This window comes from Gymnoscopelus braueri, assembly GCF_963280865.1.
Source record: "Gymnoscopelus braueri genome assembly, chromosome: 9".
Classification (NCBI taxonomy): Eukaryota; Metazoa; Chordata; class Actinopteri; order Myctophiformes; family Myctophidae; genus Gymnoscopelus; species Gymnoscopelus braueri.
The window spans coordinates 53538486-53561585 of record NC_137610.1 but is presented as its reverse complement, the minus strand read 5'-3'; the positions used below and the strand labels follow the sequence as shown (position 1 = coordinate 53561585).

At 42.3% G+C, this 23100-nt stretch overlaps 3 protein-coding genes across 3 annotated transcripts in view; all 3 read left to right on the top strand.

Annotated features, from left to right (window-relative positions):
- fbxl9 (F-box and leucine rich repeat protein) overlaps positions 1–23100 on the top strand; it is a 144291-nt gene that overhangs the window by 99018 nt on the left and 22173 nt on the right. The gene's annotated exons all lie outside the window — the stretch shown is intronic.
- Positions 1–23100, top strand: part of elmo3 (engulfment and cell motility 3) — a 66868-nt gene that overhangs the window by 36947 nt on the left and 6821 nt on the right. The window contains exons 14-18 of the mRNA XM_080436717.1: positions 2215–2323; positions 9054–9190; positions 20467–20630; positions 22099–22211; positions 22982–23086. Of these exons, the coding sequence (XP_080292843.1) occupies positions 2215–2323; positions 9054–9190; positions 20467–20630; positions 22099–22211; positions 22982–23086 (628 nt within the window). The remainder of the gene's footprint in view (positions 1–2214; positions 2324–9053; positions 9191–20466; positions 20631–22098; positions 22212–22981; positions 23087–23100) is intronic.
- LOC308091975 (small ribosomal subunit protein eS25-like) lies at positions 4572–4952 on the top strand (the record flags this gene model as incomplete). The annotated part of the gene is made up of 1 exon (XM_080437749.1): positions 4572–4952. The coding sequence occupies one exon, from the start codon at positions 4572–4574 to the stop codon at positions 4950–4952; it is 381 nt and encodes a 126-aa protein (XP_080293875.1).

The window sequence follows — 23100 nt, the reverse complement described above, 5'->3', positions numbered from 1 at the left end:
TTTGGCCCTTAAAAAAAAAAAAAAAAACATATATATATATATATTTTTTTTTTTCTCGACTAACCAGTTGACTATTCGACTTAGTAGAGGTCAGGCCTATATTTTATAGATATACTGTAGGCCAATAGCCAACAGTCTCAACATGACAATGTTCAGTCCTCAACCTCTCCAAAAAGGCTGCTCTCTGCATGAATATGATGCAGCAAATACAATTTTACAGATTTGTCGATTAAATCAAATAATCAGTTGACAAATTGTTGTGACTATGAGTCAAATAAGAATGTTAGTCGAGGACCTAGTCTTTTTTTTTAAGTACTTTTTTTTTTACAACTACTTGGACAGTAAACTGTGTCTGGCATACTGTATTGTCCCGCTTTTTCCTAAAATAACTAACTTGAATGTAACAATGGAAGCCAATGGGGGCTGTGATGGGGCTGACACCTTGTCCTACATCATAGATATGTCATAGACGACTATAGCGTCATAGATGTCACAGGACATTCTGGCCACATGGCGTCACGGCATTCCCAGATGTGGATCCTCCTGAGATCCACATCTGGGGGTTCTGTTCCCGGCCCCCCGGCAATGTGTCGAGGTGTCCCCGAGCGAGACTCTTAACACATTGATTGCCTGAGTTATTTCAGATTTTTTGCAGTTTATTGCCAGAGATTTTTCATTGAAAAAAAAAAGTACTCAGGAGCTGAGATACAAAATTTTAAAGTTTTAAGTTAACAAGGAAGTGGATAGGAGTCTAGATCTTCGACTAATCATATCTCCTTGGTCTTTGGGTCAAATACAAAAATTTAAAAATTTAAAAATTAAAAAAAAAAAAAAAAAAAAACGTAAAAACGATCTAGGCAATCAAGTGATGGATTTTAAAAACGAGTAAAAACGAGTTAACTCGTTCTAGGCAATCAATGTGTTAAAGGTTCTATGACATTCATTTTCACTTTTTTTATTTTTTATGTTTTTTTGGGGGTTTTATGACCTCAATTACACCCAAAAAATCTGAACTTTGAACATTCAGTGGATTTTCTGTAGTCTAGGGTTTTCTGAATAATTAGGCTGAAAAGTAATCTGAGCTTGGCCCTTCGGCAGTGAGGTCACAGTCGATTAATCCCGCCCACTCTCCTCCTCGCCCCTCCCCTCCCCTATCCTTTCCTTTGGGGGGGCGGAGCAGAGGCGATGATTGACAGGCAAAATCCCTCACCAGCGACACCCGCAGGCAAAGATTTCTTGTTTCATTGCAGTTGAAAAGGCTTTAGAAATGTGAGAGAAAAACACCTGCCATGGATCAATGGAGTGGAATTTTTTGTTAAAACTTTCTATACACGTTTGAAGGACCATGACAAAGACTTTTAATGTGTGGTAAAACTGAACGTCATGATACCTTTAACCCCTAACCCCTAACCCATCCCTCCTCATGTCTGACCACTTGAGCAGCAATCAGCTGGGTGAAGCTGAAAACGGAATTTCCCCCACAGGATCAAATAGGTGTAATTATGATTACGTAGATCCACGATAAAAAAGAAATATTGCCAACTGCAACGCTGCAATTTCCAGAGATTTTTTGCATAAATAGCAAAGAACATTTTACTGCAGAATTTACAGTATCCCATCTCTCTGTCTCTCCCTGTGTTTCTACCTGTGTTGATTTTGACGACTAAAACTGTGACGAAAAATATCTGTTGACTACCTTTTTTCACTGACAAACTAAATAAAAACTAAGCTACTATGACTAAAACTATGACTAAATATATTGACAATTTTTTGAACAAATAAAAACTAGACTAAAATGTTATGGAAGGAGGGACGAGTAGAGAAGAGATCCAGTAGAACTAAAAGACAAATCATTTTATATTTGGTTGCGCAGGTGTTGCGCTCTGAAAATAGCAGATCTACAAGCTCACAATGCGTCGCGCTGCGACGCATTGTGAGCTTGTAGATCGGCTATTTTCAGCATGCAGCCAAGTGTAAAATCGGCCATTATGACGCCATCAAGGCACCGCCAACATACATTATAGTCGACTAAATCAACTGTAGATTTAGTCGACTATAATCTTATGATATTTAGTCGACTAAAACTAGACTGACAGTAAAACATTTCAGATGATAAAAATATGACTAAAACTAAACAGAATTTTATTTAAAAGAAAAAAGACTATGACTAAATACAAATGAACACTGGTTTCCCCTCATCCCTCCTGTCATCAGTTTGTCCTGGAGAACAGCAGCCGGGAGGATAAACATGAGTGTCCGTTTGCCAGGAGCAGCATCCAGCTCACTCTCATCCTGTGTGAGATCCTGCGCATCGGAGAACCACGTAAGAGATAATGATGAATAATTATGATGATAATAACAAGTAAACTGCCATTCACACTGAGCACTATAGCTATAAAGAATAACTATAACTATGTCGTTCACCATTGTATCGTTTTTATAGTCAGTGTCAACTCTGTCATCCACTTGACTTAGAACGATTTTTAGAATATATTTTTATAGTTCTAGTTCTAGTTATAATGCTCAGTGTGAACGCCCTTAAGAGCTGCTGACACGCGGCACGTTTCCTGCACTTTGTCAATGAATGAAAAGTCCTAGACCACTGATTATTGATACATAATACATGAAATCTCTTGAGTGAGTGAGTCCCCCGTGTCTCAAGAACCGTCTGTCTGACTGATCCACTTCAAACTTGCTGTGCGTATTGCTGAGAAACTCAGAGAGTGATGCGCCGAGTGGGAAGTCAGTCTAAAGGGATGGAACAGGAAAAAAAAACTAGCTACACTATTTGCACTACTACTATAAGAAAATGTCAAACCTAGTTAAAGGGTTGGAAGTGACTAAATGAAGAGGAAAAAAGTCAACAAATAAAGTTGCTGCACGCTGCCAGAGACACGTCTACTCACTTCAGAGTGCTAGGAGGAGTGCATTTACTGCTCTTGGTGCATAAATCTCCAGTGCAAAAGTGCATTAACTGCCAATCTACGCTGTAACATTATCAATGTTACGTTCAGTTACGTTTATTTTCGTGTAATCGGAAAACGGGCTTGGCTGGTGCACATGGTAATGTTCAATGGCTGTGTGCAAATTCAGATCAATTGCTCCAGCCACTGAGGAGAAACGGGCAGAACAATGTTGGCCTCACCACCACGACACCATGCACCAGGTTTGTCAAATTATAGGAGGATATACAATGAAAACAGCAATTTGGTGCCACGGTGGCACAATCTCAAACAGGTGGTCAGGTCCATTTCACATATAGAGTCCCATATCCCTAAAAAGGGGATGTTTGGTTCCTAAGACTCGATCATTTAGCTGGGGACCCCCCTGGAACCCCCTGTGAACGTGCACGGGCAGACTGCCTGCCAGCCTGCATTCGTGTCCTGAAACGTACAGTGCACAGCGTCTGATAGAAGCCATCCGCCCCCAGGTAGACCCACCTGTCTGAACCCTCAAATCTCCATACATGGACATCCCTGACCATCCCTGACCATCCCTGACCATCCCTGACGTCACCAATACGACGTCATAGCACTGACATCACAGCCCGGCCTCCTAAGTTGCCCTGATAAATGGCTACCGCAGCCGTTCGCTTCCCGATATCTCGGCGAGTACTAACAGGTTTGAAAATAGCAGATCTACAAGCTCACACGTTGTGAGCTTGTAGAACTGCTATTTTCAAATAGCTTAGATGTAAAAGAAATAGGGCTGAAGTGGTTAATGTATGTTTTATAATGTAATATATTTATATCCGCAAAGTAACTAGTAACTAAAGTTTTCAAATAATTGTAGTGGAGTAAAAAGTACAATATTTGCGTTTGAGATGTAGTGGAGTAGATGTAAAGGTATAGACAATTGGATATACTCCAGTAAAATAAAAGTACCTCAAAAGTGTACTTAAAGGTAGGGTAAGTGATTTTCTTTGGTTAAAATAAGTGTTAAATAGCTCTATATTCTGATAGTACTCATTGCTATAGAGTGTCTGATCAGTAACAGGAGTCTCCTTGTCTCTCCAGCTCTTTATAAAACAGAAAATGCATTTTCGTTTCAGTTTCAGTTTCATTTCCAATTTTATCCAATCAGGAAACAGATTAAACAAGTGAAATTGGAAGTGATGACACTAAGAAATGAGCAGGCAAAATTGGAACTGGAACACTATAAAAATGAAGCTTAAAAATAGGTACTTTCTCCTGATTGGCTGGGATTTTGACACCTACCGGAAAATGTATTTTCTGTTTATTAAAGAGCTGGAGAGACGGGGAGACTCATGTTACTGAACAAACACTCTATAGCAATGATATCAGAATATAGTGCTTTAACCTTTTAACAAAATACTTTTTTTCTTAAAAATATCACTTACCCTACCTTTAAGTACAGTACTTGAGTAAATGTACTTAGTTACTTTACACCACTGCTATGTTGCTGTCTGAACGCTCGAATCTCCATACATGGACATCCCTGACGTCACCAATACGACGTCATATAGCACTGACGTCACAGCCCGGCCTCCTAAGTGTCATGATAAATAACTACCGCAGCCGTTCGCTTCCCGACATCGCGACCGGTAAAACATGCCTCCTAAACCAGACAAGAAGAAGGACTCCTCCGGGAGGTCCAAGGTCAAGGACCCGTCATCATCGGTCAACAAGTCCGGAGGCGGTGGCTGCAGCAGCAAGGCCAAGAAGAAGAAGTGGTCCAAGGGGAAGGTGAGGGACAGGCTGAACAACGCGGTGCTCTTCGACGCGGCCGCCTACGACAAGCTGTACAGGGAGGTCCCCAACTACAAGCTCATCACCCCCGCCGTGGTCTCGGAGAGGCTGAAGGTCTGCGGCTCGTTGGCCCGGAACGCCCTCCGGGAGCTGCTGGCCAAAGGCCTGATCAGAGCGCTGTCCGGGCACGGAGCCCAGCTCATCTACACTCGTAACACTAAGGCTGGAGAGGACGAGGTGTGAGGAAGGATTGTTGCTGTTCTCAGATCAGAAACCTCTTATGTCCATATTTGAACCATTTTTGTGGGTTTTTTGTTGTAAATTAACGCCTTACTTGATCATGCTACAGCACAGCGGTGGAAAAAGTACTCAAATGTTTTACTTAAAGGGATACTTCACTTTCGGGACGGGGAAACATTTAAAAAATATATTAAAAATAAATGAAAAAAGTAATGGAAAATTCATGGCCCCCTCACGCATTAGAGTGTCCTACTAATGTGTGAGGGGGCCTTTATTTTGCCATAACTTCTTTCATTTTTTTTATATATATATTTTTAATGTTTATTTTATGTGAAAGTGAAGTATCCCTTTAAGTATCAATACTGCAATGTAGATGTACTCTGTTAGAAGTAAAAGTCCGGAATTCAAAATTTGCTTGGGTAAAAGTACAAAAGTATTGGTATCAAGTTCCAAAAGTAAAAGTACTAAAATGTTTGAAAATAGCAGATCTACAAGCTCACAACGCGTCGCGTTGTGAGCTTGTAGATCGGCTCGCGGCGCGTTGTGAGCTTGTAGATCGGCTATTTTCAAATAGCCTAGATGTAAAAAGAATCACACCCAGTGTGAAGTGGGCGGTGTCTTGCTAGCTAATCACAATACTGAATGGAGTCAACCAATCATGTACAAAAAATAAATACATTTATTGAAACACTCTTTATGATGGACGAAACCATAACTTTAAAAAAACAAATTTATATTTTTTTTAAAAGTTATGGTTTCTTATATAGGGCTATGCACATATGTCATGTGACACTGGCCAATCACAGTCCTGAATAGACTGTGATTGGCCAATCACGGTGCAGGGTTAGGCGGGGTACATTTTTGGCCAATCACAGCGCAGGATTTGGTGTACAAATATCCAAACCTCACTTATAGGGGCGGTTTCACCGCCCAAAAATAGGGCTGAAGTGGTTAATATATGTTTCATAATGTAATAATTTATATCTGCAAAGTAACTAAAGTCACTAAAGTTGTCAAATAATTGTAGTGGAGTAAAAGTACGGAGGCCCAGCTGATCTACACTGGTAACGCGAGTGTAGCCGATCCACAAGGACCTCAATGGAAACAAGACGGCGAGGACTTTTTGGAACGGACCTTTTAGACAAAGTATTTCAAATGTAACTGTAGCTGTTTTACATGTTTGCCTAATCAAATATTAAATCAAATCAAATCAAAACGCCAGAAGGCTGGCGAGGAGGAGGAGGAGGTGTGGGGGGGAAGAATGATGCTATATCGGAAACCTCTTATCCAGTGGTGTCATGGAGGCCACACGGAGTAGGACGGCGTGTGGCCAGTGATTTCTTTCACGCGCAAAGGTACGGCACGGTACAGTGCATGCTAGAACGTGCCCCCCCCCCCCCCCCCCCGCCCTGTAGATTCACAAGCCAAGTACCCAAATGGCTACTTTGCATAACAGGTTTACAAGTGAGTGTGAAAATGTTTCCTCAGATTCCTCACTCCTCACATCTATAGGCTACACCATGTGTGTATATATATATATATATATATACCTCACGATACGATATATATCACGATATTAGGCCCACGATAACAATATATATCACGATATTCGACGATATTCGATATATTGCGATATCACGATATTCAATATATATTGCAAGAAATTTCACCAACGATATATCACGATATCTGAAAATATCGATATATTGCGATATCACGATATATTGCATGAAATTTCACCAACGATATATCACGATAGTCCTTGTATTCAATTCATAAACACATAAAATAGCACCAAACAGTTCAAAATCATCATTACACAAATACAGAGTAGGAAAAAAAACGTATCACAAACTTTTAAAAAAATATATTTTTCGGCAGTATATCAATTAGTTATCGCGGGAGAAAGTATCGCGATATATCGCAATATCGATATATCGTCCCACCCCTAATATATATACACATACAGCTATAGGCTACACGGTAAGCAACACAGCATGTTGGCTTCAGTAGGGCTGCTGCCAGTATCCTATCTGCACGCAACAATGCCTCAGCCACTTTTAACTCTATGCCTCATCCACCGTCGAAGAAGAGAAAGATACTCGTTCAAAGCAAACTTTTAGTTTCAGCTCCTATAATTCATGGCATTCCTTGAATTTGTATTAGTTTAAAAAGACAAAAACTAAGCTCAAAAACATTTCCCATACAAACATGTTTCCTACTTTAAGGTCAAATAAAATGCGTGCGGTGTGCGGTGTGCGCGTGCCGTGCGCGTGCGTGACGTCATTAAAACACTGTCCTGCCAGTAAAAAAATCACCATGACACCGCTGCTCTTATCTCCATATTTTAACACATTGAGTGCCAGAGGTTTTTTAAAACCGGGTACAGTTAGTGCCAGCGTGTTTTTTTACCGTTTAATGGCGATCTGTTTAGAGCTGTAGAAGCCAAAACGAGGACCAGGGTGTAAACAAAGGGTGTCGGTGGCGCGATGGCCGAGGGTCCCGTCTAACTGACCGGAACAATAATATTTCTACCGCGATCCGCCATTGCAGAGAGATCGCGCGTCGAAAATGGCTAGTTTGTTTGGTATGGTTTAAAATAACATTCTACTTGGTCTGTGTCTCAGAGGAGGGCTGTGGACAGTTCAGAGTCCCGTCTACCAGTGACATCATCGATGGGGGTTTTGCTTTAACCCGTTAAAACCGGGAAAGTGTCTGAGTCATTTTAGATTTTAGCTAGATAAATATAGCACATTGAGTGCCACGCTATGAGCTTGTAGATCTGCTTATTTTTGTTTTATTGTGAAAATATGTGCAAATCTTTGAATATATATATATATATTTTTAAAGCGATTTTTTTTTACTCAAATCTTTACTTCTGGGGGGTCCCTGGAACTAAATATTCTGAGATGGGGGTCGGCGGCCCAAATACATGTAAGTTTGGGGGTCCTTGACATGAAAAGTTTTGAGCACCACTGATATAGAAACATTAAGTTTATCAGAAAACTGTTAGGATTTAGAAGACATTTGTAGAATCGGCCTCAGGTCTTAATGGGTTAAACCTGTGGTTTTCAACCTTTTTCATGCCAAGGACCCCTACATTGATATACATTTGGCCGCGGACCCCCATCTGAAAATGTTTTGTTCCAGGGGACCCTCAAGAAGCAAAGATTTGAGTAAAAAACGTTCGCTTTAAAAATATATATATATTCAAGATATGCACACATTTTCAAGATTCTTCAAAAATAGCAGATCTACAAGCTCATAGCGCGGCATGAGCCGTGCTATGAGCTTGTATATCTGCTATTTTTGAATAGCCAAAGCTAAGTGGTTAAAATGATTGTGACGCTATGTTAACTCTTTGACTGCGGACGACGCGATAACGCGTCAAGTGCTACTTTGTCCAGTTGGCCGTCGACGCGTTCGACGCGCTGGACGCGCGTTCATTGTTTAATCTCTGATTGCGCTATGCTGCTTAATATTCAATGTTATTCTCGAGTTCCACTTACTTCACGGACATCTGCATCCGGTTTCATGACCTGGATTCCGTTTCCGGTTTTTGATTCTTTTCCCCAGTCATTTTCGTCCAAAATAGGTAAATAAACGGTCTTTCACACGGTATGACGGACAAACGGACAGTTTCTCTTCTATAATCTATGGTCTGGGTGACGATCAGTCATCGCCGTCGTGTATCACATCGTAATTTTGGCGATCAAAACAATCTGGGAGGACGTCACATCCGTTTTCATGTTTTTCCCTGTCTAATCTATCAAGAAGGGTGAGAGAGAGCCAACGACCTGATCAAGCAGTCATGTGCTGCTCTCTAGTGGCGGATTTGTGCTGGGTCTTTAAATTATGTGTCCTTAAATTATTTTTATGAGAAAAATTAAAAATATAAAAATAAAAAAACACGAAAATTGCTGGCACTGGGGGAGTACTTTATGAAAATACTCTGGCAGTCAAAGAGTTAACTAATTTTGCCTGAGGACCCCCTGGTACTCCCTCAAGGACCACTGGTTGAAAACCACTGGGTTAAACCACATGGTGATGATATTGTTGTCCCCCCCCCCCCCCCGTCCCCCCCCCCCCCCACCACACACACAGCGTCAGAGACCGGCTCCGACTTCCATCCCATCTTCTTCAGTCAGGACCGCCTGGTGGAGGAGCTGTTCTGTGTCTGCATCCAGCTGCTCAACAAGACCTGGAAGGAGATGAGGGCCACGCAGGAGGACTTTGACAAGGTGTGTGTGTGTGTGTGTGTGTGTGTGTGTGTGTGTGTGTGTGTGTGTGTGAGATATGTATTAGGCTGTGGACCCCCATCTGAACAATATTTGGTGCCAGGGTCCTCCAGAAGCAAAGATTTGAGTAAAAAAAATGTCACAAAAAAAGAAATATATATATATACAGTATATTCAAAGATTTGCACAAATTGTCCAGATTTTTTTTTTAAATAGCAGATCTACAAGCTCATAGTGCAGCACAAAGTGACACGCTATAAGCTTGTATATCTGCTATTTTTGAATAGCCAAAGTATAAAATATGGTTTAAGTGGATAAAATGATTGTGACTTAACACATTTTTAACTGTTAACTATAACTAATTTTGCTGGGGACCCCCTGGGGGTCCCCGGACCCCCACTTTGAGAACCAATGCACTGGAAGGTACAGTATGCTAACCTATTGTGATGGAACACAATTGGCTGCGTTCGGGGGGAGGAGAGCTGTGCTATTTGTCACAGATACTGGTTTGGGGTCGCAGTGGCAGAGCCTGTTTTTTGGGCGTGTTGGGCGGGAGGAGGAGTAGGAGGATGGAGGCTCTATGTCCTCCTGGTGGGGGCTCCTCACTGGTAGGTGAGTCAGTAAGATACGACAGCAGTGACAACACAGACACGTGTGTGAGGGGAGGAACTAATTGGTTTAACCCATTAAGACCTGAGGCCCATTCTACAAATGTCTTCTAAATCCTAACAGTTTTCTGAAAAAAACGTATGTTTCTATATCAGTGGTGCTCAAACTTTTTCATGTCAAGGACCCCCAAGATGATATGTATTTGGCCGCGGACCCCCATCTCAAAATATGTTGTTCCAGGGACCCCCAGAAGCAAAGGTTTGAGTTACAAATGTTCACTTTAAAAATATATATATTCAAAGATTTGCACACATTTTCAAGATTTTTCAAAAATAGCAGATCTACAAGCTCATAGCGCGGCACTCGGTGCCGCGCTATGAGCTTGTATATCTGCTATTTTTTAATAGCCAAAGTGTAAAATGATGCTTTTTAGCTCAAATCTAAAAATGACACAGATCCAGGTCTTAATGGGTTAATGATTAAATTGGGGGAGAAAAAGTTGTTAAAATAAAAATACAGGCCAATCTACAAGTTGTGATCCGTGTTGTGAACTTTGTAGATCTCTCAAGATCACACTTAAATTAGCTCTAACGGAGTGGATCGTGTCAATATAGAAATAATATAGTCCTGGTACTTTTTTCTCACCGATTCTGCCATACTGACCAATATTAGTGCGATATGATCTGGTCTGCAAAGAGGATTTAGAAATCCATCAAGGCAGAATGAGATGTTTTTGCCGAGCAGCAATGATGACGACTCAACGCACAGAAGAACGCCCACTTCTGGTCAGACGAAGGAGGAGCCAAGCCCGGAGTCAACCCAGTGGCCCTCATTTATCAACGGAGCATATAAACCGGCGTATATTTTTCCATATATTCGGCCGTACACCAACGTCGAAGTCACATTTATCAACGAATCCTACACAGCCAATCCTAGCGTACATTGGGTCGGAGCCTTGATAAATGTCACGGCTGAAATCGAGCGTCATTTAAATAACACGCCCTTAAATATTCTATTCTATACTATAACTATTCTCAAAACGCTCCGATTTTACGACATGAAGAACCAGAATACGACCAAACACATCATGAAAAGCCAATAAGAAAGAGTTTCCCCCGCTCGCCTCGCCACACACGCACACGCAGTTCTCTCACTCACACTCACACACACACACACACACACACACACACACACACACACACACACACACACACACACACACACACACACACACATGCCCGCCCAGCTGTGTTTTTCATGTAATCCGTACCGTAGCGGTACAATCTTTGTCACGTAGGCTTGTAACCTACATGAATGACATATTATGATACCAATCACATCACCATGAATGGAATACGTTTGTATATTAATTTATTTAACCCATACCGAGCAGTGCACGTTCGAGTTACACTAAAATAAAGCCGTCATGTAGGCTATTCCCATTTCCCAGTGAGACTCGGACCGTCGGACGGGCGAGTCCCGTCCCGCTCCGCATTAATGAGAGATAGCCTGGAGAGAACATTAATGGATGAAGGCTGGTGTGTGTTGGACCTTGGGTTAAATGTCTGATCTCCCGGTGGCCATGAAAATATAACAGCAGCGCCGCTGCACCGGTCTAAACTCCCGAAAGGGCTCTCGCAGAAGCGCTCGTATATTTTGAAAATAGCAGATCTACAAGCTCACAACGCGTCGCGATGCGACGCTGGCTTGTGAGCTTGTAGATCTGCTATTTTCAATGCAGCCAGATCTGCAATCTTAACTGAATGACTGTTAAAGCAGTTTGTTTAAATTACTTTATAAAATGTTATATTTTTATTAGTGTAGATATACATTTAGGGTGCAGCCAAAGTCAACAACTGCTATCGACCAGACGTGAGATCTCAGCGTACGGTAGGATGAATCCAACGTCAGGATATATTGATAAATGCCGAAAGGTGCTGTGATCTCGCCGTACGCCCATTATTTGGTCTGCACCGCGTTGATAAATGAGGGCCACTGTGTCTAGAGACTCCTAGTGTCGCCAACACTTGCTGTTAACATCTCACCTGCCACCCTAAACCCTAACCCCCCAATTAGCACTGTCTCTAACTCCCCTCAAGAGACAGTAGGGGGCAGTAGCATGCCACTTGGACACAGGCCGGGGTCTGATCAGCCTCGGTCAGGTCGCCTGGACTGGAGGATGGTGTCTGTTAGACCCCAAACACCCAGTGACTCCAGGAAACAACACTGATGATGTGTCCAAAGTTTGTGCATCAGTAGATTATTATTTTATTTACTGCTCTGTGTCCTCTCAAACTTTTTCATGTCAGGGACCCCCACATTGACACTTATTAGTCCGCGGACCCCCATTTGAAAAGATATGCCAAGGACCCCCATAAGAGAAGATTTTTACAGCTCTAGCAGTGATTTTTAACCATTTTAATTTCAGTTTCAGTTTGACATGCATGAATGTCATACATTTTTAACTCAAATCTTTGCTTCTGGGGGTCCCTGGAACAAAATATTTTGAGATGGGGGTCCGCGGCCAAATACAATACATATCATCTTGGGGGACCCTAACAGGTCCACTGGTTCCAAAGTGTACAAATGGAAACATTGGTACACTAACGGGTCCATTTGGTTCCATTAGTACACTCTCTGAGTTACACACCCATAAGGGTCAATTTGGTTCCTAACTATCATTTAGCTGGGGACCCCCTGGAACTCCCTCAAGGACCCCTGAGGGTCCTTGAGGGACAACCAATGCCCTAAGTTCCTTCCTTGTGTTATATTGTTCCTTCCCTCTGTCTCGCCCCCCCACCCCACACACACACACAATGTACCCATTGACCTCGCAAACATCGATTGCTGCCGCCCTCCTTAGTGGCGGTGAGTTTTGAATATGGAAAGGCCGTTCTCCCTGAAAGGGAGAGAGAGCCATTGTTCCCCCCAAAACATTCAAACATTCAAACATGGCCGCCGTCAGGGTTTAACAAAGCGCTCTCTCCACAGTCGTAAAATTCCATGACCCTTGACCCTTTTGGAAGTGGACCCTGGTGTGGGGGGGCAGCAGTAGACTGCCAGGCCAGGGGGGGGCCTTTGTGCCCCCGGCCCGTGACCCCGTGCCCCCCCCTTCCCAGGCTGCCCTGGGGCAAGAGGACAAAGGGAGGGCATTAGGGTTAGACAAAGAGAAGCGTGGTGAGCGGCAAAAAAACCAAAAAAAAAGAGAGAGAGAGGGAGAAAGAAACGGGGAAAGACAATGGCGGCAGTGACATCAGCAATAACTGGATGACAACAGAGGAAACCTCTGGAAACAAAAGAGGAGTGGGGGTGGGGGGGGGTGATAAAAGAAGAGAAGGAGCGGAAAGAGGGATGGACTGGTAGACCCTACAGAAAAAACGCGGGCAAAAATCCTTAATTATGCGGGCTAAAACTCTTGATTATGCGGGCTAAAACTCTTAATTATGCGGGCTAAAATCCTTGATTTTGCGATGAAATATGTGTTGCAATTTTATTCGGTGAAATTGCGGGAAGTTGCGAAATATGCGGAAATTTGTGAAATGTGCGGCAATGTGCGAAATATGTGATATGTGGAAAGTTGCAAAATATACGAAAAGTTGCGAAATATGCGATGCGAAGCGCATATTATGCGATGTGATGCAGCCTTTTTGAAAAAACGTTACCCCCGCATAATTATGTGCCATTTTGCTGATTATGCGGTAAATTCTGCGATCGCATAATCGCATTTTTCTGGAGGGTCTAGACTGGGGTTGGGTTGATTTGGGAATATTTGATTTGCTAACCGCTCAGTTTGAACCTGGTGTCCCCCCGTTTTGGCACTTTTGACGGTCGTTATAGGCGGAACATGAAAATAGCAGATCTACAAGCTCACACAGCGCGTCATGATGGGACGCTTGGTTGAGCTTGTGAATCGTCTGTTTTCGCCGTGCGACACGTCGCATAAATAACGAAGCATTCATGAGGCTTAACCACGTGAAGGCAAAAGGCAGGTTCCCCTCATGACAGTTTCTTGAGGGTTCTCTTTTTTTGTGTCGCTGCGGGTCCTTGTTATCGTGAACGGTTGGTGTCGTGGTGGTAGTCTGAGAGGTCTGTCTTAACCCATTCAATCCAGAACGCGTCTGTGTCACTTCATATTTATTTTGCTGTTCAAAAATAGCAGATCTACACGCTCATAGCGCGGCACCGAGTGCCGCGCTATGAGTGTGTAGATCTGCTATTTTTGAAAAATCGTGAATCGTGCAAATCTTTGAATATATATATTCTACAAATGTCTTCTAAATCCTGACAGTTTTTTTGAAAACTCATGTTGCTCCAACTTTTCCATGTCAAGGACGCCCCCAAAATTATACGTATTCGGCCGCGGACCCCCATCTCAAATTATGTTGTTCCAGGGACCCCCGGAAGCACAGATTGAAGTTAAGAATTTTCGCTTTAAAACATATATATATATATTCAAAGATTTGCACACATTTTCAAGATTAAAAAAAAATATATAGAATTTGAATAGTCAAAGAAATCTTAAAAATGACACAGATGCGTTCCCGGTCTTAAAGGGTTAACTCAGCCTTTTTTTATCATCTTGAAAGTTCCGATCAAATCAAACGTGTTTAATATCATGGTAAGTCTCAAGGTGCTCTTTCCGCACGCCCGCTGACGTGAACCTTGTCAACCACCCAGGGGCGGCCTTAGTGATCTGGGGGCCCGTTTCAAGAGCTAATATGTGGCCCCCTATGCACCCCCCACCCCCCCCAAAAAAAAAATCGCCCCAAAACACGGTCACCCCGATTTTGTTTGCGGATTTTGTTTGCGAAAAAATCTAAAGTTTTATTTTGAAAAAAAAAAAAAAAAAATCTAAACTTTTTTTTTTTTTTTTTTTTTTTTCAAGAAAATTCGGGGGCCCCCTGAGGTTTGGGGCCCGTTTCAATTGAAACGGGTGAAACATAGGAAAGGCCGCCCCTGCAACCACCATTACAGTACATGCACTAAAAGTTTTGTAGTGCACGTGGTTCTCAAACCTTTTCATGTCAAGGACCCCCCAAAATGCATTAGGCCCCGGACCCCCGTCTGAAAATACTCTGTGCCAGGGACCCCCCCATACGAGAAGATTTGTCAAGATTGTTTTTAATTTTTTAACTGTTCCACATTTTGCTGGGGTTCCCCCTGGAACCCCCTCAAGGACCCCTGGGCGTCCCGGGACCCCACATTGTGTGTGTGTGTGTGTGTGTGTGTGTGTGTGTGTGTGTGTGTGTGTGTGTGTGTGTGTGTGTGTGTGTGTGTGTGTGTGTGTGTGTGTGTGTGTGTGTGTGTGTGTGTGTGTGTGTGTGTGTGTGTGTGTGTGTGGTAGGCATTAGGTCTGAGCAGTAGAGGATGTTTCAGTGGAGTTTGTTTGTGTGTCTTTCATGTCGGCGGGACAGCCAGTTAAACCTCAGTTGTGACCGTTAATTAATGACACCAACGCTACACACACAGCTGGTCTGTGTGTGTGTGTGTCTGTGTGTGTGTGTGTGTGTGTGTGTGTGTGTGTGTGTGTGTGTGTGTGTGTGTGTGTGTGTGTGTGGTGGATCATTAACTTCCCCTGAGATAATAATCCTCAGCCTCTACACACACACACACACACACACACACACACACACACACACACACACACACACACACACACACACACACACACACACACACACACACACACACACACACACACACACACACACACACACACACACACACAGACAGACTGTAGAGAACAGGGACAGCTGCCACTCACTCACTATCCTAACTGGCCAGCCTGGTTAAATGAGAGAGTGAGAAAGAGAGAGGGAGAGAGAGTCACAGACAGACAGCGAGAGAGAGAGAGAGAGAGAGGTGTGACTATCAGGGTGTGTGTTTACCAAACAGAGACAGCTCTCAGCGTGCATCTATCTCTTCTTTCTATCCTCTGTCAACCCTGGACAACTGCACTGTGCATTCTATGTGTCTGGATCTACACTGTACATTCTATGTGTCTGGATCTGACATATTATTTCTGGAAATAAGAGTTTTAGAGCCTTTAGGATACAAGATGGAGGTGAGATATTTATTTATGTGTCTTTGTTATTGTTTTAGTTGGCTGGATTGTGTCTGAGAGAAGAGATTGAGTTTACTGCGTTCTAAATTGTCCCCAACTTTGCAACGTTTAATTTAACCCATTAAGACCGGGAACGCATCTGTGTGACCGTGTGGATCTACAAGCTCATAACGCAGCACCGAGTGCCGCGCTACGAGCTTGTAGATCTGCTATTTTTGCTATAAAGTGTTTTTAAAGCGAACATTTGTAACTCAAATCTTTGCTTCTGGGGGGGGTCTCTGGAACAGTATATTTTGAGATGGGGGTCCGCAGCCAAACGCATATCATTTTGGGGGTCCTTGACATGAAAAAGTTTGAGGACAACTGATATTATAGCGACATACTTTTTTTTCTAGAAACTGTCTTCTGATTTAGAAGACATTTGTAGAATCCCCTAGAAACAAAGTTAGACAAAAAATATATACATTCAAAGATTTGCACTCATTTTCACGATTTTTCAACAAAATAGCAGATCTACAAGCTCATAGCGCGGCACTCGGTGCCGCGCCATGAGCTTGTAGATCTGCTATTTTTGAATAGCCAAATAAATCTACCGTAAAATGACAGAGATGCGTTCCCGGTCTTAATGGGTTAAATGTGCTGGAATGGCAATTCTTTACCGTAAATAAATGTCAAACCATACAACTGTCTATCCCATCCAGGTGTGCCTTAGATGTTGTGACGACCACAGAATAGTATTAAATGATAAATTAGAGCTAAGTGACTTATTTACAGAACTCCACAAAATGAGCATTTGGCTTATCAGACTGTAAGTTGTCTCTCCATCTTGGCAAAACAGAGTCGATGCTCGTTAACGCAAAACAGTCTCCAGGGTTTAGAGTGGTAATAAAATGGCAGTGGTGGACAAAGTAATCAAGTATAGATACTCCTGGTCAAATATTACTCCACTGCAAGTGAAAGTTGCTCTGTCAAATTTGTGGTTATAGTTCATAATGTACTTTATCCCTTCCTCGAAATGTGGTGTACCCAAGTACTTTAACTCAAGTACAAAATGTGACTGAGCAACTTTTCACCTGTAGTGGAGTCATATTTGGCCAGTAGTGTCTATACTTTAGTACTGGGGGTTGAGTACTTTTCCCAGGTCCACAGCGCTCTGAGTGTTTGAAGGGCGATGCTCTGAATGTCCGTACGACCAGGGAGCACTCTGGGTGCGCTCCGGCGGTAGCAGCACTTCAGAGGAGCACTTTGAAATGTAAACAAATAAAGTACACACATGATTTGAACGTGCTTTAATAACATTTGACATTTAACGCCTAATATTTCTGCAATTGCTACAAATTGCTACAAAATCTGTGGCTAGCCGGTCATTTCTGGCATGAACAAGAAGTTGAAGGGTAAATCTAGGTCTGATAATGTTGTACCGTGCATGTTCATATCATACATACGGTACTGTACATTATTTCAGACCATTTTCTAAAGCATACTTTTAGTTTTTAGTCCCTGCTTAATCTCTCTCTCAGCCAAGGGGTCCTTGGCCATGAAAACGTTGAAGACCCCTGATATAGCGTTTAAGTGGTTTAACATTGAGGTTTGCAGACTTCTCAGGTTCCCGCTCTTTCTGCATCTCCAGGGTGTTTGTAGGGAAACCAGAAATAACATGAGAGTGAAAAAACTTTCACAGCTGGGTGTGTGTTGATGATGATACTGCTAGAGAGTTTCATAGTATGGATTTATCCACAATCTATTACTCTGACCCACATACTAGAGGGAGCTATGGATTTTACACATGCACGAACGCACACACACACACACACTACGGCACGTGCGTGTGCACACACACACACACACACACACACACACACACACACACTTTGACCTAGGTTCTTGTTTCTATTGTCTAATTATAGTCTAAGCATCACTAAAAACCAGCCATGCAGAACACACGCACGCACGCACGCACGCACGCACGCACGCACACAGCAATAAAATAAAATAATGTTTCTGCTGTTATACATGCAGCCAACCAGTTGAAGAAAAAGCATAGATTGAGGATTTATGGAAAATGTTTGAACATGTATTTCATTGCTAGTTTGCAAAACTCTTTGATCTTAAAATTAAACATGAGATATATCTTTTTTTATTCAGCAGTAGTGTTAAAGTTAGGAGACAAGAGTAGGCTCTAGCCTTCAGTAGTCATCTCAACCATTATTAACCATTTAAACCCCAGCATCCAATATTGTAGGGGGAAAATAGCAGATCGACAAGCTCTCAACGCGTCGCGTTGCAACGCATTGAGAGCTTGTCGATCTGCTATTCTCAGCCAAAGCTTTCCCCGCGATAACAGAAAACCGAAGAGACACTAGTATCGAGCCCTGAGGGACTCCGGTAACCATATACGGTTTAAGTGGTTACAAATGGTTTTGTCCACTCTCTCTTGTAGTATTTGTCGTTGAATATTTGCACATACTGTGAAATGTGTTCTCTGCATTTCAACCATATCCTAAGTATCAGGAGCTGTGGGCACTATGGGGGCAACGGGGAGCAGTTAGGGGTTAAGTGTCCAGCTCAGGGGTTTTCAACCGGTGGTCTGCGGAGGTATTGCAGGTGGTCCCTGGCCATGCATTTTTTTTTACTTTTAATAACTTACAGGAGTTCTTACTGTATAGTGTGTGTGTGATATGAAATGTGAGCTTACCATAATCACAGTAATCCTTAATCATATTCCATCATATTCAAACAAAATCACTGTATTTTATTAGATATTATATTGATATTATAGCTATTTTCTCCAGCTCCCTGTGCCGCATGAACCCCCCACCACTATTGTGCGTGGTGGGTCTATGATGGACCCACCACGCACAACAGTGGTGGTCCCCAGGTTGCTCTTAGTCAGGATGGTGGTCCCTGGGTCAAAATCAGTTGAAAACCCCTGGTCTTGCTCATGGACACTTCCACTGGGACGCGAACTTGGGGACCTTCTGTTTCCCAGGCGGCCTCTCTAGTCTCCACTACTCTATCCACTCAGCTACGGCCTCTCCCCATTAAGCACCTTGCATGTGGGAAGAGGAAAGGTTGAGTGAGCGCGACGTGTTTTCAGTGGTGGAAAAAGTACTCAAATTCTTTACTTAAGTAAAATTACCAATACTGCCATATAAAAATACTCTGTTACAAGTAAAAGTGCAGAATAAAAAAGTACAAAAGTATTGGCATCAAAATGTACATAAAGTACCAAAAGTAAAAGTACTAAAATGTTTGAAAATAGCAGATCTACAAGCTCACAACGCGTCGCGATGCGACGCGTTGTGAGCTTGTAGATCGGCTATTTTCAAATAGCCTATGTATAAAATAGGGTTAAAGTGGTTAATATATTAATGTTTCATTATATCATAGTTTATATCTGAAAAGTAACTAGTAACTAAAGTTTTCAAATAATTGTAGTGGAGTAAAAGTACAATATTTGCCTCTGAGATGTAGTGGAGTAGAAGTAAAAGTATTGGAAATTGGAAATACTCAAGTAAAGTACAAATACCTCAAAATTGTACTTAAGTACAGTACTTAAGTAAATGTACTTAGTTACTTTCCACCACTGCGTGTTGTGAGCTTGTAGATCGGCTGTGTCCAGGTCTGGAGAGAAAAGGTCCTCGTGTGAAGTCCTGCAAATTCGGTTTTGGATGTTTTGTGTTATTTTCCATAATTATCAAAGTCTGTATGTTTGAGAACCTTCTCCTTATAATATACATTTTATTAAATAGCTTAAATTAGTTTCTAAACAGAGCTGTGTTTTTGTGTTTCTTAACTCTCTGCCTGCCAAACACGTTTATGAACGTTTTCTTCTTTTTTCTTTTTTTTGATCAAAAACAGAATAAAAACATTTCTAAAATTATTCTTTATTTTTTTGGTTTTTCCGTTTTTCCGTTCTTCACAAAGAACCAGGAGATATACATTTTCCTAAAAGTTGCTGCTCCATTCACTTCAATGTTAAAAAATAAACGGAGAATTAAATAACATTTTTCCTATGTTTTACCATGTAAACTGCTGGCAGTTTTTGAGTACTATTTTTGAAAAACCCTGGCAGTTTAAGAGTTAACGCCCTTCAGGAGGGTGGGGGACACACATTAACGTGTCAAAGCCAACATTTACATCTGCGGTTTCTGTTGTTCTCAAGCAGGTTTCAGCTACAGATCAACACCAATGGGTTAGGGGTGGGGAGGGGTGGGGTTTAGAAGCCATTGTCCACGCCCCTTTACCTGACTGCCTAGTAGTGTGGAAAAAAAACTTCAAATAAGCACGTTCTGATTTCAATGAATGACATAATTTGAAAAGATTATTCTGTATTCTGTACTTTCATAATCTGTAAAAAGCTGAAAAATGACCAATGGATACTTGTGTCCTAAAACAGTGCTGCTCAACCTTTTCAGGCCGCGACCTCCCCAAAATAATCGTGTGTGTGTGTGTGTGTGTGTGTGTGTGTGTGTGTGTGTGTGTGTGTGTGTGTGTGTGTGTGTGTGTGTGTGTGTGTGTGTGTGTGTGTGTGTGTGTGTGTGTGTGTGTGTGTGTGTGTGTGTGTGTGTGTGTGTGTGTGTGTGTGTGTGTGTAATCCATCAAGGTGATGCAGGTGGTGCGTGAGCAGATCACCCGGACCCTCTCCAGTAAGCCCACCTCCCTGGAGCTCTTCAAGAACAAGGTCAACGCTCTGAACTACAGCGAGATCCTCAAGCTGCGGCAGACAGAGCGCCTCCACCAGGAGGAGACCCTGGCTCCGCCCGTGCTGTGAGTGGGATTTGTAATCGATTTGAATAGCGATTCTCATGTTTAAAAAAAATATATTTTTGAAAAAAAAAAGAAAAAAAACGTGGGAAAAAAAACTTTTTAAATCGAGAATCGTTTGTTTTGAAAAAATCCGGAGAAAAGAAAACGCAATCGTGACCCCAAGAATCGGAATCGAATTGTGAGATAGCAGAAGATTCACAGCCCTAGCTGTGGCAAGAAAACCATCCACCCCACCCCCCAATCCAATCCGGGTCCAAAACATACATTAACCACTCCAACCCTATATTAATTTCGGCCATTTGAAAATAGCAGATCTACAAGCTCACAATGCGTTGTGATGCGACGCATTGTGAGCTTGTAGATCGGCTATTTTCAAAAGATTTTTATACATTTGAAAACTGAGACAAATGGGACATTCGGCACAATGAGTACTTTAACTTTTTTGTACTTTAAGTACATTTTGATAACAGTACTTTTGTACTTTCACTGAAGTACATTTTTTATTCCGGACTTTTACTTGTAACAGAGTATTCCTATATTGCAGTATTGATACTTTTACTTACTTACGTACTTTTTCCACCACTGATCCTGATTTGAATCACGTTTCAAAACCACTTAGAAATGTGGTTCAAATCTGATTCATAAAAATGTGTTTCCATGTGTCTTTACCGTTCAGACGTGATCCAATCTGATTCTAACCTGGATAGACCAAAAATGTGATTTGGGCTGATAGTGTGAACACAGCCTCAATGGACGTGGTCCACACTTTCCACCCCTATGGAAGAATGGACCTGATAGACAGTGCTTTGTCCTGCCATGATGCTGTGTTGTTACACTGTAAACATCACGGGTGACGCTGGGGTATTGTCACAATAGGTGGCGTAAAGTAACTACATTACATTTACTCAAGTACTGTACTTAAGTACAATGTTGAGGTATTTTTTTTACTTTACTGGAGTACTTCAAATGTTCAGTACTTTTACTTCTACTCCACTACATCTCAGAGGCAAATATTATTCCTCTTTGCCAAAAATAGCCGATCTACAAGCTCACAACGCCTCGCGCTGCGAGGCGTTGTGAGCTTGTAGATCGGCTATTTTTGGCTAAAGTTCTCCTCAGAAAAGGGATGCTAGGGTTCAAGTGGTTAAGGTAAAAAAAAAATCACATCACACAAAGATTTGGCGGACCCCCTCTAGTAACTCTGAGGACCCCCTAGGGGTCCCGGACCCCCTGTTGAAGACCCCTGGTCTAAAGTGTCTCAACTAAACAGCAACATGTGTGTGTGTGTGTGTGTGTGTGTGTGTGTGTGTGTGTGTGTGTGTGTGTGTGTGTGTGTGTGTGTGTGTGTGTGTGTGTGTGTGTGTGTGTGTGTGTGTGTGTGTGTGTGTGTGTGTGTGTGTGTGTGTGTGTGTGTGTGTGTGTGTGTGTGTGTGTGTGTGTGTGTGTGTGTGTGTGTGTGTCCGTCCAGTGAGCTCAAGGAGCGCTTGAAGCCAGAGCTGTTGGAGTTGATTCGCCAGCAGAGACTCAACAGGCTGTGTCAGGGAACACTGTTCAGAAAGATAAGCAGCCGACGCAGACAGGGTGAGTCACACACACAATAATGTACACTAGAATTGAAAAACAAAAGAACCACATTTTATCTATAAACTAAACCAGCAAAACCGCTTTAACACATTGAATGCCAATCGCGTAGATCTACGCGAACCTATTTAAAGCCGCAGCGTGCCAATCGCGTAGATCTACGCGAACCTATTTAAAGCCGCAGCGTGCCAATCGCGTAGATCTACGCGAACCGCCGATTCCCATTGAAATTTCCCCAGGTGCACTTTCCGAATTTTTTTGATCCATTTCCGTTTCCGGTTTGAGGACCGGAAACTGAATTATCCGGGTTCCGTTTTTTTCGATCGTATCCGCTTCCTGTCTGGGATCCTGTTTAAAACTCGATTTTCTCGGTTGTTGTTTTTCTCCTCGCTGATCACTGTTTAGCGTTGATCCGCTGTATCTTCAAGATGGCGGCTCGGATTTGGAAACTGTTTTCGTTGGCCGTTTCTCACAGATCCGCTGTGTGTTTAGAACCAAATGAACACGCACTTTTAACTTATTTAGCGAGGTCTGTGGCGACATGAAAAAAACAACAATAAAACGCTGGCACTGGTGAGTACATTATGAGATTAAACTCTGGCATGGAATGTGTTAAAAACAAAAGAAACAAAAATTCTAAAATGAAACCAAAACGTACAACTAATAAAAACTTCCAAACAAACATATAATAACAACGTTGCTGTGTTTTTTTTTTGTATATGTTGAATGACAATAAAAAACGATCTATCTATCTATGTTTTGGTCTCCAGATAAGCTGTGGTACTGCAGGCTGTCTCTCAATCACAAAGTGCTTCACTACGGAGATGTGGACGAAGACGCAGACAGTCCACCAATAGAATCACTACAGGAGAAGAGTGAGTGGCCTGCC